We start from the raw sequence: 16,829 nt of genomic DNA, 5'->3' as shown, positions 1-16,829 counted from the left end.
TATAGGTAAGACAAATTCTTGCCTACAGATGGGCCAGTTTCTGCTTATGTGAGTACATAGTTCCTTTATTCTAAAGGTTAACTCCATTTGGCTAGGGTAGATTGATATTTAAATGAAAACAAGGGTAAACTTTTCTTTAAATGCAAAGTAGTAAACTAAGTTGTTAGGGCTATACCAGTGGTCCAGTTAGCAGTTTCCTTGTTGAGAGGATTACAGTCTTTGGACTACAGTGGGGGAAGGGCTGAAGGGACAGTCCCCCGGGAGGCCATATGGGTGAAACAGCCTGGCCTGCATCGGAAGAGGTATCAGCTCTTGTGTTTCTAAGTGTCTAGGGGACCTGCCGCATCAGAACAATCTGCACTGTTTACTTAAAATTTCAGACTCCTCACGCATCCCTAACCTACTGAATCAGCATCTCAAAGTGGAGCCTGGGCATCCTCATTTTAACAAGCTCACCAAGTGAGTCTTAGCTTAGTCTTAATGTATGGAAACCACCCTCTATGCTAGTCACCCAACCAAAGGATCTTATCAGCAGATATGCCACAACCCCTTGGGTCTTATACCTCCCTCTTATTCAGAGACAAACCCACCAACCCCAAAGAGGAAAGACTGTTCCTTCCAGAGTTTTGACGATTCCTCTCAGTGAAGTGGAGTGAATTGTTGAAGAGCAACAAAGAATCCTTTTAACCAAGAGAATCATTTTCAGTCTCTCAACTAACATTCATATGCTAAGCTAAGTATCATTGACATCTGTATAGAGAAAGCAACTATGGAAAATTGTACTATTAACAGGTAATAGTAATGCTTTTTAGTGATCAGCCAGAAGTTTGCCTTCAGAACAAAAGGGGAATGTTAAACCCTGACGTCCATCATATTCACCTCTACCTTCTTCTGGTTCTACAACTGTAGCCTCCTTTTTGAGGGAACAAAGTTTGTACTGAAATGAAAAATTCAAGCAGTCCTAGGTAGATAACTGCCTCCCAGAAAACATAATGTCTGGTGATATCCTTCTTAATCTACCTGATAATTCCTGTAGTTAACTGTGGTTGGTGTGTTGATAATTGAAGATAGGACGAGAGACTATAGAGATAAGTATCGTCAGATATAGCTGTATGTTTTCTCAGCCTAGGCACTATCGATACTTGGGGATATTTCTTTGTTGTAGGGGGCTGTCCTCTGTGTTACAGGATGTTTAGCAGCATCCGTGGCCTCTACCAACTAGATGCTAGTAACACATCCCAGCTGTGACACTGAAAAATGTCTCCAGATGTTGCCAAATGTCCCCTGAATATCAAAATCACCTTGGATTGATTGAGAATCACTGCCTTAGAAGTATTAAGTGACTGTCAGGCTTATATAATGAATATGATCAATAGCCATTTGCAATGGGTATATTATTATTTAAAAGCCTAAATATAGAGGTATTGCAGAGAAATGTTCATTTCCATTCCTCCCGTTTACTTTTTTAAATTGTGGTATAAATTACATGCCCAAAATGTCACAGTTATTATGTTCAGTCTGTTAAGTTTTAACAGTCATGCTTCACCCTGATTTTAAGAATAACTTACCTTTGTTTTCTCTCTTTTGTTGGGCCACAACTTTACAAAAATCATTTTAGATAAATAGCCTTGAGTTCTTTTTTTTTTTTAAATCTAAATCTGGATGCGTGAATATCACCTTGTGACACTCTCTTAAAATAAAGTGATAATAGCCCAGTATAATGCAACGTCTTCACATTGGTTTGAAACTGCATACACTCTTCCAGTGTTCGTTCCTTATATAAACGACTCCTGTCTTCATTATCTAAACCTTGTCTCGCGCAGTCCACCAACGTTAAGTTCAATTTCATTTTGTGTCATTTGAAAAGAGAGCTCAGAGTAAAATCCAGTTTGAAATAGAAAATGGATCATGTGGCTAAAACAAAAATGATGGATCTGTCTAAAAGGATGACATTTCTACAAGATTCTCCTTTTGAGGTCAGAAACATAAAGTACCTTAAGCACTTAACAACGGCCAATGTCACTTCCTTCAAGTGTGACAAATATTTATGTCCCTTGTGTTTCTGTTTTGATTCCGGCAGGTAGATGAACTCTATGAAGCTTATTGTATCCAAAGACGCCTCCAAGATGGCGCTAGCAAAATGAAGCAAGCCTTCGCCGCGTCCCCTGCCAGCAGAGCTGCCCGGGAGAGCCTGTCGGAGATCCACCGGAGCTACAAAGAGTACACAGAGGTATGCGCCAACCTGCTCGGCTGCTGAACCCCACCTGGCCCAATCTGAATTGTCGATACCTGCTAAGAACCAGGGGAATGGCACCCTCAACCTCATTCTGCTCTTTAGAGAGAGACGTTTTACTATTTGCCTGTCTTGCGTTTCCTTGAGGCCATCGGTGGAGCGGTTTAAAATGGCTCTCGGGTGGTTTTGTTGGTTGTATTTTGTGTGTGTGTGTGGGGTACGCGGGCCTCTCACCGTTGTGGCCTCTCCCGTTGCGGAGCACAGGCTCCGGACGCGCAGGCTCAGCGGCCATGGCTCACGGGCCCAGCCGCTCCGCGACATGTGGGATCCTCCCGGACCGGGGCACGAACCCGTGTCCCCTGCATTGGCAGGCGGACTCTCAACCACTGCGCCACCAGGGGAGCCCTGTTGGTTGTATTTTTGTCCAGAGCATGTGACTTTCTGTTGTGAGCGTCACCTGTCAGGCACTCACCTCCTATAGTGCCTGGTAATAGGTTTGTTCATGGACGTGTAAATCCACAAGATTTTAGACACTGTGAAGCCATTCACTGACCAAATCTTATACTTCTTTATGTGTATAGTCTCTGCACAAATAGACTACGAATGCATGTTAAAAATTTCAGCAAATGAGTAAGTCACAAATGCCCTGGTATTGGTCATTGAAATGCACTTCCAAATTCTCTAGCGTACAATCTAGTCTAGCTTTATCCCTGCAAATTGAACAGACCTTGTGGTTAAGATGGCTGCCCTGGATATTGGGTTCACCCACCTCCTGCCTACGATTATTTTATTGTAAGAAATTTCCCTTCTATCTTAAAGGAGGCGAGATAAAGAACCATGAACAGAAGCATGCTTTCCTGCTTTCTGACTGTCTCTGGGGCCCAAACATATGACACAGGGAGGTCTTCACTCATCCAGGGGTCACCCGAAACCAGTGCCTTTGATGAAATGACTGAATTATTAAAGCAGCACTTCTCACTCTCCCATGTGTCTTTGTTCAAAGATCCAATTTCATGAATGAAGTCATCGGCCTGATGAGGGTCTGCTGGACAATTCCCAGAGCTGAGCATCCGGTCTCAGCCCTGGGACGGGAGGGATGTCTTGGATGACTTGCCACAGCATTGCTTCCTGTGTAACCCTCCAGCCCTGCGTCTTGTCTGAACCAAATTTGTCTTTTTTCATGATCTAAAACAGGGCTTCTTTCTCTCCATTTGGAAGAATGCTTTTTGAATGCATAAAATGAAACCCATAGGAATTCAAAGGAAACAAATTATATTGAAATACAGTTATTTCGGGCTTCCCTGGTGGCGCAGTGGTTGGGAGTCCGCCTGCCGATGCAAGGGACACGGGTTCGTGCCCCGGTCTGGGAGGATCCCACGTGCCGTGGAACGGCTGGGCCTGCACGTCCAGAGCCTGTGCTCCGCGACGGGAGGGGCCGTGGCGGTGAGAGGCCCGCGTACCGCAAAAAAAAAAAAAAAGAAAGAAAGAAATACAGTTATTTCAATATTGTCAAGATATTTTTAAAATCAAATGTGTGATACAGTACAAGGCTGCTGCTTTATTAACTCATCAAACTACAAGATTTAGCAGTAGCTCCAATAACTATTGCAATTTGAAAGTAATGAAAAATAGAAATGATTTCTCAAGGTACCTGCAACAATTGATGCGACATGAACATAGATGTGACTTTTATCAGGTCTAAGTCACAGGTACTAGTCATACGGCTGCGGCGTGTTTTCTACGTTCATGATGTATGGACATATTAGATATCAGTTAGAGGTTAGTGGAAATAGCGATGTGACTTTCTTTTTTCCCCATCCAAGCTGATGGAGCACAGGTTAAGAATCTCTGGCTTCGAAGCAGCCCTAGTTCACGAGACCTCATTTCCACACATCTGTGAAATCAAGAGAGCAGTTGCCAATGAAGGAGGCCGTTCAGAGTACACACGTAGGAGGACTGAGTGGCAGCCGGTGCCTGTCCCAGAACTTTTGTCGGTTGTTTCAGAAATACCCTCTGGTGGTCAAGCGCCAAGACATGGCATCATATTTCCTCACAAATTCAAAGATGTAGAGTGTAATTTCAGCAAGAGGAGAAAGAAGTCCAAGACTTCTGCAGCTTCCTACCTCACTTGACATCAAGTGGATTCGTATCTTCACATAACCACAAAAACCCGCATTTTATCACAAAGAGGATTTAGGAATAGACGGTTCTGGGTGCCTTTGCAAGGGCAGCAGTGTGCGTCCATGGCTGCCTGGGTGAGACAGAAAGCAATTCTGACCACGGATGTCCTCAGCTGTTAAACTAGCTGCTCCCCAGGTTTTTCAGAGACACTGGTCGCAGTCCTGACGTGCATGATAACATCGTTGATATATTTCTAGAAACAGTAATGCATTCCTTCCCAGAGACACCCAGTGCTCTGAGGAAGAAAATTGGTTTACAAAACTGAGACTTTGTTTTTGAAACTTTCCAGCTGCACAGAACTCAACCTCAGGAGTTTTCCCCAGCTTTGCTAAGCTGCTTGAGGTACCAACATTTAAGAGTCAGCACCTCTAGCTTGCAAATCAATTCGGAATTCCTTTGCAAACAAAATCCAAATGGAAGTAGCCCCTGTCTGTGCTCACTGAGCTGCCCAGGCCATGCGTCCGAGCCCCTAGCTGGGATGGAGGAAGCAGCTTGCAGATGCTGCCCTGGGGGGCAGGGGGCAGGTGTGTGTGTGTGTGTGTGTGTGTGTGTGTGTGTGTGTGTGCACGCAGGGGGATGGGATGGGGACTTCTGCTTAGAACACCAGAGGAGGCATCGAACGCTTAAACTGGCCACAGTTTAAGGGCCACATGCTGCAGAAGGGCCACAGCACTTTTCCTCTTGATTTCTGACTGCAATTGCTCTGTTTAGGTCTTCAGACACTGAGGACGTAGGGTGCGAGTGGTTAGATATCTAACCACAGGCATAGATGGTGTGGCTCCTCTGCCTTTACTGTTCCCCAACATTAGAGTGAGGAGAGGACTCTTGTCAAACTCAAGAATCATTTTGAGGGCCTCAGGGCATGGCAGCAGGAACTCTGCCTCATTCACTTTGAGTACAGCTGAGCTCCTGAGCTCTTTTTTTTTTTTTTTTTTTGCGGTACGCGGGCCTCTCACTGTTGTGGCCTCTCCCGTTGCAGAGCACAGGCTCCGGACACGCAGGCTCAGCGGCCATGGCTCACGGGCCCAGCCGCTCCGCGGCATGTGGGATCCTCCCGGACCAGGGCACGAACCCGTGTCCCCTGCATCGGCAGGCGGATTCTCAACCACTGCACCACCAGGGAAGCCCTCCTGAGCTCTTTTTGCCCCAAATTCTTATTAAGAAAAATTTCAGCCCTTCAGAAAAGTCAAGCCTAGTATATTGAACATCATATACCTTTATTTAGACTTCCATTTGGTAATGTTTTGCCATATTTGCTTTTCTTCTCTTGCATATGTTCAATTTTTTCCCCTTTTTTACTCAGTCATTTGATAGTAAATGGTAGATAACATGCCATTTCACCCCATAAATATTTTAGCACAGATCCTTTAATGATAACCTATGTAACATGTGTATCCCTTGCATAACCACACACCATTATCACATCTAAGAAAGTTACCAGTCCTCCTGTAGAATTATCTAATATCCTGTGCATTTTCAGATTTCCCTTATTTGACCCAATGATATCTTTTATAACTGTTTTAGTTTATTTACTTTCAAATCAGGATGGAATCAAAGTTAACACATTGCATTTGGTTGTTATGTCACTTTAATCTCTTTTATCTAAAATTTTTTTCCCCATAATTCTACTGCCTTTTTATAGAATCCAGGCCAGTTCTTTTAGAATCTCCCACATTCTGGATTTATCTGACTGTTTATGATATAACTTAACTTGGTCTTCTATGCTCTAAATTGCCGGTACACTAGAAGGCTTGCTTAGGCTTAGGTTAAATATTTTGTGACGATTTGCTACATACGTGTAACTCACTGCAAACAGGTAAATGCCTCTCATTTGAGCAGCGGTTGTCCACTGCTGTGAGAACATCCTGTGCTTTGAAAGAAATGTAGCCCTAACGCTGGTCTCCTGTGCTCTTCTTAGAACATGTGCACCATTGAAGCAGAGCTGGAGAAGCAGCTGGGGGAGTTCTCCATCAAGATGAAAGGTATTCTTCCTCCTTTTTATAGAGTGGGGTGCTATCTCCGCCTAGCTCCTTGAAGTGTGGCATCACACACCGTTTTAATTTTCCTTGCAAAGATATTGGGCCACTCTCTCTCAACCCTCCCCACTTATGTTAATTTATTGATGCTCCAGAACCTTCTCGTCCTGAGACTTGCCTACATATTTACATATTTACATATTTACTGTGACAGGATCTCAAACATACACAAACATGGAAGAATATTATAAGGACTCCCATAGACCCATCACCTCCATTTGATAATCAGCAAGATTTTGCCACCTTTGCTTCATCTGTTTTCTTGTCTTTGTTCTTCCTTTGATGAAATAAAACCCAGATGTGGGAGTCTCTCCCTGTAGACTGCAATGTGCCTCTCTTAAAGAATAGGGACATCTTATGATAGGGACACCACAATGCCAAGTATTATCGCTTCTAATAAAACGAATATGCCTTTGTTATGAATCCATTCCATTAGCAAATGGCCTGGTGGTCTCAAAAGTGAGTTATACAGTGTTCAAATCAGGATTCAAATGAGGTCCATGCATTATCATTGGTCGTTAGATATCTCTTTTCAGTTTCCTTTCATCTAAAACAGACGCCTCCTTGTTTTTTTTCCTACCGTTGACTTGTCATGTTGAAGCTGTTGTCACTGTTGTCACTTTCAACATGTCACTGTTGTACAGAATGTCCCACGTTCTAGACTTGTCTGTTGGCTTCTTGGTGGTGTCATTTACTTTGTTCCTTTATGCTCTACTTTCCTATAAACGGCCTACCAACTTCTTTATTTTTAAATGTTTTTTAGTGTTAAACCCACACAGGACTGTGCCTTTTCCTCTTTTTCCCAGTGCCTTTCTGGTGTTGACTCCAGGAAGTCCTACTCTGAAAGCATTGTTGATTTGTACTGCAAGCATCTTCAGAACAAAAAGCTCTGGTTGTAGAAAACGGAGCATCCTTCAGGTGTTGTCAGATTTACAGCTCAGTGGCCAACAGGGCTTCAGATGAGCAGCCATCACAGCGAGTCCATCTTCCTTCTGAGTTTGGGCCACGCACCCACTCACCGCAGGGAGAAGGGCTAGTTTGTGTGCCTTTCCTTTTCTGAGGTTTCTTAGCAGCTGGATCCCTGGGTTGCTAATGGGGATTTAATCACCCTCTTGTCTGCTTTTTGCCATTAAGGGAGTAGAAAAGGAGCGCTTTTTTTTTAAGTGCTTGACAGGAGAGCTTAATTTTCCAATGAGTCACCTAACTCAGGAGGCAAAGTGTTCTGTCAAGTGTGATGTCCGTAGAGCTGCTCTGGTTGAGTGTACCTGCAATCAACATGACTTTGACCCTCAGCTGCCCACACGGCTGTGTTCTTCTCTCCAGCAGATCCCGTAGTGAATCAGTCTGTTATTCAGTATGAAGTCTCAATACTTACTTTACTACTGAGGCGGGACATCTGTGCTTTTTCAGTTTTTTAGGTCCTTTCTCTTCACTGTGGGTCCTCACCGAGTCAGTGGTTCTAAAACCACTCAGGCCCTGCCCCCATCTCAGCAAGTCAGGGCGGGGCCCCGGCACCAAGGAGCTCCACAGCTCTCTTCCCAGCATTCTCCCATTCTAAGGCAAGGGTTACAATGGGAAGCCGTCCTCTTCCCCGTTTCCCTCCCCCAAGATAGGTGGGTGGCACCCTTCGGGTATATTTTTCATCCTCGGGATGATTCTGTCAGCAGCCTGCTTCTGGAAAACCACTGCCCTGAGTCAGTGTTTAGCAGAAAACACTTCTCTCTCCTTCCCCTAACTCTCGGGCACCCTCCACGCAGGCTAGCACAGTCTGGGGTCTTACAGCTGAGAGAAATTCCCATCATGCCGTCTTCTCACTGTTAATCCAAGCAGTACCGTATTTCCCCTATTTCTGACGCTCACTATTATCAAAGTCACCAGTTTGGGGTGAGTTGGTGATTTCCCCATTTTGTCGATGGGGAGTGGGGTTAAGTGACTTGTCCCAGAAGTCACACGGTACGTTGGAGTCAAACTTGAAACTGAATTCCAGAGCTCGTGGCTCCCAGTGCATTCCCGTCCCCCAGCCCCATATGAGGAGGGACGTTCTAACAAAGGTGAACAGATACTATAAACTATTGCTCAAAACATGTTCTCTTCTATGGGATGGTAGTCTTCCACCCAGCACACAGGCACCTAGGAGTGGGTGAGAGGAAAGGGACAGCCACCCACCAGACCTGGACCTCAGGCCGGAGGGTCAGCGAGGATGTTCTGGGGGCCCTACCATCCACCGGGGGGCCCGACTGCCCAGCTAAAGAACGGCTCTGGGTTATGATGGGCTGTCATGACGGACGGGCTCAACTTGCTGCCGCCCCTGCTATTCCAGCTCTACCCTCAGCGTGGTTCTGTCTTTCCTGCCCGACGGGCTTCCCTGGCTTCTGTCTGGGTTCAGGGTTTCTCCCAGGGGGGTCACTCAAACCTGCAAGTGATCCTCCTTTTTCATTATTGATTTATCTCACTTCCACTTTCCTAATCTAACATGAAAACTTGAACTATTTCTATGAAGCCTTTCAGGGGTAACACCCCCATGGAAATCTTCCTCTCTCTTGATAAAAGGGAGCCTCTCACGCTGCCAAGAAATCTTGCATCTTTGCAGTTACCTACTTTCTTATCTGTTATTCATTCTGGTAAAAAAAAAGAAAAAAAAAGAATTACCACCCCCAACATACATAGTGACACAAGCTGAGGATCTTTCATAATATCCTCAGACCTGGTAAGCCAGCTTCCTCCTGCCACACACTTCCCCAACACACAGACAGCAATCATTCTGTGGGGTTTTGGAGGGGCGGGGTAAGTGATGATGGTAAAGACAATTGAGCCTGCTGTTGGCCAGGCTCTGGGCTGCATCCTGGTGAATGGTCTCTGGCCTTGACTTCCACACAGTCTACTGGAGACAGTGGTTGCATGAGCCAGTCTAATCTAATTCCACGGAATAAATGATCTACTGGATCAATAATGTGGCCAATTGCTTCGATGCCTGGGGGGCGGGGGGGTGGCAGGAGGGGGCGCAAAGGGTGCCACCCGCCTATCTTGTGGGAGGGAAACGGGGAAGAGGAAGGCTTCCCGCTGTAACCTTTGCATTAGAATGAGAGGACCCTGGGAAGAGAGCTGTGGAACTCCTTGATGCCAGATTTTGAAGAGGGTCGAACGCCAGGCTAAAGAGGGAGCACTAGACCCATCCACCAATTTGCAGATGGAAAGACGTGGTCTGTTACAGAAAAACTACTTCTCCCAAGTATTACCTACTTCATATTAAGTTCCAGGCAGTGTGTATATCCGAAAGTCTGTGTTGGCCCCTGCAGCTTTTAGGGCAGGTCCGGCCTTGGGAGAGGGGACATCTACCAGGGAGCTAGTAAATCTGCATTATTTATGCCTGGTCAGTAAATCATTCAGTCCTGTAATGGGAGCGCCTATCTATTCAGCTGTCTGGCTGTTTTCCTTGGAGTAGAAAGTGTCACTTCCTTAGCTTCAGAATCGCTCCCCCCCCAGTGCTAAGATTGTCGTGAATATCCAACCAGCCTTTTCTCTGTGTATACGCTGCCTGCCAACATGTGTGATCTTTTTTATCTTTGGAAAGGAAGATCCTCACAGAACTAGAAAAAAAGGCGGCACATTCTTCTGGCAGAATGGTCCCTGAGCAAAAGAAGAACAGGGTGGGCGGTTGCAGACTGTAGCATCTGGGCCTTCCGAATGAGGTCATGGAAGAGCTGTTTTATCAGTAATAGATGTTTACAGTAAAACATCCACAAGGTGCAGGAAGATGCACCATGGAGATGAAAGCCCCCTCAGCCCCTCCACTTGCCCATGCTCGTCCCTGGGTGCTAACCCCCATGATGGTTTTTGGAGTGGCCATAATGAAAGCTTTGTAGACAGTGCGGCAGTAATCCCCAAACTGCTGAGAAAACACGAAGCTTTCCCCAACTGAAAATCCCAACAGGCCTCAGACCAGAGTCTGAAAGAAACCTGGCCAGGTTTAAAAGATACAAGGCGGTAACTCTAATTGACCCACTGTTAGTTTCATTTCTGCAATCAGTACCATGAGTGGCTTACATTAGCAGGTAGGACTTGAAGAATCATAGCACAGCCCCAGGCCTGTTTTTGCCTGTCTATTGCCACGTGCCACGTTATGGTTATAATCAGAGTATCAGAGTGATACCGCTTCAAGCATTTCCAAAAAATTTTGCTTTAATAACATGAGCTGAGAAGCTCAAAAACATCACTACCAAGTAGCTTTCTCCCATCTGGATAAGTTCTTCCAATATGAAATTTCTGGTGATTTTGAAAGGAAAAAATAAAAATAAAAACCCTCAAAGGATTTTCCCCTTTACTCTTCTTTATCCAGCACTGATATCAGATCAGTTTTTTAGGTTTTTTTGTTTTGTTTTCTAACCAGGCTTCCACTGTAATTGCATAGGTATGTAAATAGGCAGTAGATAAATCCTGAATATTCTGCAGAGGTTTTTTTTGGTTTGTTTTTTTTTAAAACATCTTAATTGGAGTATAATTGCTTAACAATGGTGTGTTAGTTTCTGCTGTATAACAAAGTGAGTCAGCTATACATATACATATATCCCCATATCTCCTCCCTCTTGTGTCTCCCACCCTCCCTATCCCACCCCTCTAGGTGGTCACAAAGCACCGAGCTGATCTCCCTGTGCTATGCAGCTGCTTCCCACTAGCTATTTTACATTTGGCAGTGTACATATGTCCATGCTACTCTCTCACGTCGTCCCAGCCTACCCTTCCCCCTCCCCGTGTCCTCAAGTCCATACTCTATGTCTTCTGCAGAGGTTTTTAAAGAGTGTTTAGGACTTTATTAGAATTGGTATATCCAGCCAATTGTGATTTATAAAGATCAGTCGATTGTGCTTTTTTTCAGAAGTATTAAAAACAAAAGACTAATCCTCCAGAAAATTATTAGTGAAAATTGGCTTCTTTAATTCTGCTCTTATTTCAGTAAATCTTTTAAGAGGCTTGTTATGTTCTACTTGTTAGTGGGAACTGGTCCTCAATGGACCGGCTCCGTGGATGGAGAGGTGTGACGAACTGGTGAGTTGCTGCCATCTACTGACAGAGAGTGGTAACAGCAGGTGCCTTTTTAGGCCTCCCTGGACCTTCTCTATCATCTTAATCCTGGCATAGCCCGTTGAGACTGGTGCAAAGCAGATTCATCCGTCCAGCAGTCTCACAACTTAACAGGGCTCTTCCTAGAAAGAACAGTCTTCTCTGCCCCAGAGAGCACCTCTCCCATAACCCCAGCAAGGAATATCCTCTCTTGCTGTGATAGATGGAATTCCCAACAATAGCTGTACCCACAGTCGTTCCCCAGAAACTATTATATGAGTTTTCACAAAGGCCTGACACTTTGAGTCTTATAAGTGTGCCAGTGTGGGTTTATAAAGAGGGGAAATGAATTCTGCACCTCTGATCCCAGTTGCTTGCTTACAGGTCTGGCTGGTTTTGCTCGCCTCTGTCCCGGAGATCAATATGAAGTAAGTGTGGTGTCGGTCTGGGTGTTGGACTTGAGAGGCAGGAGTCAGCTGTCATTATTTTGCTTCTTCAATTTTTTTTTTACATTTTTTTATTTTGAAGAAGAAATTTGAGCCAATCAGTAATTTTGGAGATTAGTGTAAGACCTCCCGTATACGGGTCACCTAGACAACCAGTTTTTAACGTTATGTCACATTTGCTTTAGTATTATTAATATTATTATTGTTGTTGTTATTTTGCTGAACTATTTTAGATTAATGCACAGGTATCATGACCCTTCACCCCTAAATTATTTTCCTGAGGGAATTTCCTGGCGGTCCGGTGGTTAAGGCTTGGCACCTTCACTGCCTTGGCCCAGGTTCAATCCCTGGTTGGGGAAGTAAGATCCTGCAAGCAATGCAGCACAGCCAAAAAAAAAATTATTTTCCTGAATGTGGAAAGACATTCTCTCATATAAACGTCGTACAGTTGTCTACACCAACAAACTTAGCACTGGCCCTTTAGCTAATGTCATTTGATATACAATCTATATTCATATTTTTCCAAGTGTCCCAATATTGTACTTGATAGCAGTTTATTTTTCCTGATGCAAGATCCAATCCAGGATTATGACTACTCAAAAGTATCATGATTGAAGAATAATAGAATCTAGATCTTTCTTTATAAAAATATACTCCATAAAAGTAAAAAAGCTTTTTATCTTTTCCCTCTTCAGAAGGGAACTTACATAATGATTTCATCTAACTATCTCCTCCAAAACCTTCTATAATCATTCATCTTGGCCGGGGGTGGTGAGGGGGAATGTGTCTTCCTCTAAGCAGTAAAGCTGTCTGACTGAGGAGAAACTGCACACCCTCCCCCCAGAGTGTGTCAGATTTCAAAATCCTTGTCCAGACCTGTCTCCCTTATCCACAAGAAGGATGCCCTGCTTCTTGCTTCTGGACACTAAGTAGATTTTAGCTGCTGGTTCCTTGTCTTTCTAAAGGAGCTGGGGAGTATGGAGAATGAATCCAGTGGTTGTTATACTGAAGTAGAACTAACGAGAGAAAGAACTGAGCCAAAGGGCACGATGCAGTGACCTTGTTCTAAAGAAAGCCCTTCATACCCTCTATCCTAGAGAAACAGAACTTACCCCCTTTGAAAGTCTTTCCCTGCTGGTGCTCTGCTCCATGCCCCCTGCCAGGGAATTTGGAAGAAGCGACAGTCAGTGGGTGTCATGAGGATGCTGGAGAAGGGGAGGAACAGTAGCTACTGTATTTATTCGCCTTTTTCATCCTGGTGTTTGGTGGGAAGGCAGGTGAGGGCAGTGGAACCTGAGGGCCCTTTGGTGTCTTTCCCCAGATTTTCATGAAGTATGGCCGACAGAGGTGGAAACTGAAAGGCAGAATAGAAGTAAATGGCAAACAGACCTGGGATGGAGAAGAAATGGTGTTCCTGCCCCTGATAATTGGATTAATTTCCATCAAGGTACAATATCGTCATTGCAGTTTGTTGTCTTTGCTGGTGCCACGGCTGGATGGTCCATCGTGGAGACCTGTGCCCGTTACTTCTGCCTGCTGCCCCTCCAGCCCGCAGACCTCTGTATGTACTACAGGTACATCAAAAGACTTGCCCTCGTGTCAGAGCGGGCAATGGAAATGTGAGATGGGCTTGGGAAACATCCACCTCTGATTTCAGATATGGTTCTGAAATGCCTGCCCTGGCCAAGAAAAACAAAGGAAAGAGTAACCTGGCTTCGTCCTCTGCGCTCCTGTAAGGCCTTTCTTACCTCTCCCTCTCTCACCAGGTCACAGAACTCAAAGGGCTAGCAACTCATCTCCTGGTCGGCAGTGTGACCTGCGAGACCAAAGAGCTGTTTGCAGCACGACCTCAGGTGGTGGCTGTGGACATCAATGACCTTGGCACCATCAAACTCAACCTGGAAATCACCTGGTAGTAAGTTGCCCTTTTCAATATCATCATGATAGAAACAAGTGCTGTAGGCTCGTGCTGTCCCAAGGGTGGCGTGTGGACCGTCAGAATCACTGGGGAGCTTGGTACGAAAGCAGGGTCTCAGGCCCCACCCCAGACTCGCTGTGTCAGAATCTCTCAGGGCCCAGGAATCTCTTAAATAAGCTGGGTGATGTTCACACATGTTAAAGGAGAGCCCTCTGCCATATCACTACTCTCCTCTTCAACTTCCTATTTTTAAATATTTTATTCTGTCTCCTCTCCTCCTTCTCAGCCTTTAGATGTGTATAAAGAAGTATATCTTTCACGTCCACTAATTTGAAAGGAAATAACTATCCAGTATGAGATATTTTATCCACAGAAAGATCCTGATTCTCGCTATGGTGTTTTAATTGCTTAGCCCTCTTTATCTCAGATACCTGACACTGCTTTGGAAATTTTTGGATATCCTTAGTCTCTCCACACTCTATATACTGAAACAGAATATTTCCAAAGGGCCAGAGACACCTTTTGTCAAAGCAGGGAACTTAAAAGTGGTTTTCTGAAGTCACCCCGCGAGAAAGGTCATGATAAGCTATTAAGTACTGGTTGCTCACAACATTTGATCTTATGCCCCTGGTATGTTACAAGTAACTAGGACATGTTCAGTGTTAATGTTTGGGGCCACCTTTACAATAGCGAGGGTCAGGCATGGAAGCAGCAAAGACATGTTGCCTTGTTATTGGAGCAGTGTCCACAGCTTTTGCCCAGCCCATCTCTCCTCGTAGCTTGTAATGATTGACGTCTCAAATGCAAGATCAGTGCTTCTGCTGGAGGAGCACATGGCATGCTGATAAATGGCATCGTTGTGAACAGACTGTTATCCTCTCGGTCACACAACAGGCTCTGGGTCCACTGAAAGGAATAGGAGAGTTTTCTTTAGAACCGAACAATAATCTGTTGCTCTCTTGTATCATTAAAGCGTCTGCCCTTGCAAAGCTCCAGGAATTTTTACAGACTTCTTCAACATCTCGTGTTGGGACAAACATTAATATGTTTGTGTCCCTAATACGAACGAGGAAACAAATTTATCTGGTCTGCAGGTGTGCACATAAATTGTGCTTAAAGCTGTGATGATAATCTGGGGTCCCTTGGGTGAGTCTAGACCCCGTTTTCTGCTCCACTTTTTTTTATCTTGGTTTGTTTGCTGACAGACCAATTTGGCCAAAACCAGCCCAGTTCCCACTGGTTTGAGTTTACGTAAGTATAATGAGGTGCTTTCTTGGCCTGCGGACCGGTGATTATAGGTGACTTTAACAAACGTGTGTTCACGGGGACCTGTTGTTTTGCAGTCCGTTTGACGTGGAGGACATGACCCCATCCTCAGGTGCTGGGAACAAGGCAGCCGCCCTCCAGAGAAGAATGTCCATGTACAGCCAGGGCACCCCAGAAACGCCCACCTTCAAAGACCACTCCTTCTTTGTAAGTTCAGTGTGATTTCTAGAGGAGAAATGATGAGCCTGAGGCCGTGCTTGCACCCAGGGTTTGAAATGCTTAATATAGGGTGTTAGGGAGTCTCTATAATTCCTAATACAGTCGTCCCTTAATACCCGAGAGGGATTGGTTCCGAGAACCCCCCTTTGATACCAGAATCCTAGGATGCTCAAGTCTTTTATGTTAAATGGCATAGTGTTTGCACATAACCTATGCACACCCTCCCGGATACTTTAGATCATCTCTAGATTACTTATAATACCTAATGCAATGTAAATGCTATGTAAATAGCTACCAATGAATTGGCAAATTCAAGTTTTGCTTTTTTGGAACTGTCTGGAATTTTTTTTTTTTTGCGGTACGCGGGCCTCTCACCGCTGTGGCCTCTCCCGTCGCGGAGCACAGGCTCTGGCCGTGCAGGCTCAGCGGCCATGGCTCACGGGCCCAGCCGCTCCACGGCATATGGGATCTTCCCGGACCGGGGCACGAACCCGCGTCCCCCGCACTGGCAGTCGGACTCTCAACCACTGCGCCACCAGGGAAGCACCTGGAATTTTTTTTTCATAGATGCATAACCCTTGGATACGGAGGGCTGACTGTAATGTCATCTTCAAGTTCACCCTAAGCACATGGTGACTAAGGAAAGCACATTCCGAGATGTCTGTGGCCACCGGCGCACAGGTGGTAAACCTCCTGTGGCTCTCCTCTCCCCTCCCCCAACTTAACCTGTTGCTTGGTAAACACATGTAGACTTTTCTGCACATTCTCTAAGATCAGACTTTTAAAGAAGTGGGTGTAAATAGCGGCCTCCTTGTTTTAATCAGAAATGCTTGCTAGAAAGCTGACAAAAACATGGTAACCTGCTGCTTTCCACTAACTCCCCCATTTTGCTTTGACTTCTGAAGAGATGGTTGCATCCTTCACCAGACAAGCCAAGGCTGTCTGTCTTGAGTGCCTTGCAAGAGTCTTTCTTTGCCAAGCTGCACCGCAGCCGCTCTTTCAGTGACCTGCCCTCCCTCAGGCTGAGACCCAAGGCCGTTCTAGAGTTTTATGTGAGTGTGTGTGGCCCGCCTGGGTGTGACGTGCTTGCTGTAGGGGGCTTGTGGCATGTGGGCTTTGGCATGGCTCTTGTTTTATCTGCTGTCTCTCGCTCATTGGCTAACGGTTACAGGCCTCCTGTCCGTGGGTGGGAAATTTGGGCATGCATGCACCTTTGTGAGAGAGGCCGTTTGTCCTTCCCTGCTCATGATCTCCACTTTTGTGCTGTGACTTTTCTGCACTGTGGCAAAGATATCCATGGTAACAATATTGTCACTTAAAAAAAAATACAGCTGCGCTCAAGGTCAAAGAAGATTTTCGTTCACAAGTTAAGCTAATGTATCACTAATAGCAGTCTTTACAGTTGTAGCCTTCAAAACCTGGCACTGGATTTAAACCTATTTTCCCGAAACTATTTTTATTGAAAGAGGTTC

At 45.2% G+C, this 16,829-nt stretch overlaps 1 protein-coding gene across 8 annotated transcripts in view; it reads left to right on the top strand.

Moving 5' to 3' along the window:
- RIPOR2 (RHO family interacting cell polarization regulator 2) overlaps positions 1-16,829 on the top strand; it is a 210,242-nt gene that overhangs the window by 164,460 nt on the left and 28,953 nt on the right. For 7 of the 8 annotated variants that reach the window (XM_019945181.3, XM_019945182.3, XM_019945180.3 and 4 more), the window contains exons 7-12: positions 2,081-2,230; positions 6,333-6,396; positions 11,893-11,936; positions 13,276-13,401; positions 13,721-13,869; positions 15,216-15,345. In XM_019945181.3, the coding sequence (XP_019800740.1) occupies positions 2,081-2,230; positions 6,333-6,396; positions 11,893-11,936; positions 13,276-13,401; positions 13,721-13,869; positions 15,216-15,345 (663 nt within the window). Of the gene's footprint in view, positions 1-2,080; positions 2,231-6,332; positions 6,397-11,892; positions 11,937-13,275; positions 13,402-13,720; positions 13,870-15,215; positions 15,346-16,262; positions 16,410-16,829 lie in introns of all 8 variants that reach the window. The other variant, XM_073810403.1, reaches the window with a different exon arrangement.

Source organism: Tursiops truncatus, chromosome 10, assembly GCF_011762595.2.
Source record: "Tursiops truncatus isolate mTurTru1 chromosome 10, mTurTru1.mat.Y, whole genome shotgun sequence".
In the NCBI taxonomy this organism is placed as follows: domain Eukaryota; kingdom Metazoa; phylum Chordata; class Mammalia; order Artiodactyla; family Delphinidae; genus Tursiops; species Tursiops truncatus.
This window is presented reverse-complemented; position numbering and strand designations above follow the sequence as displayed.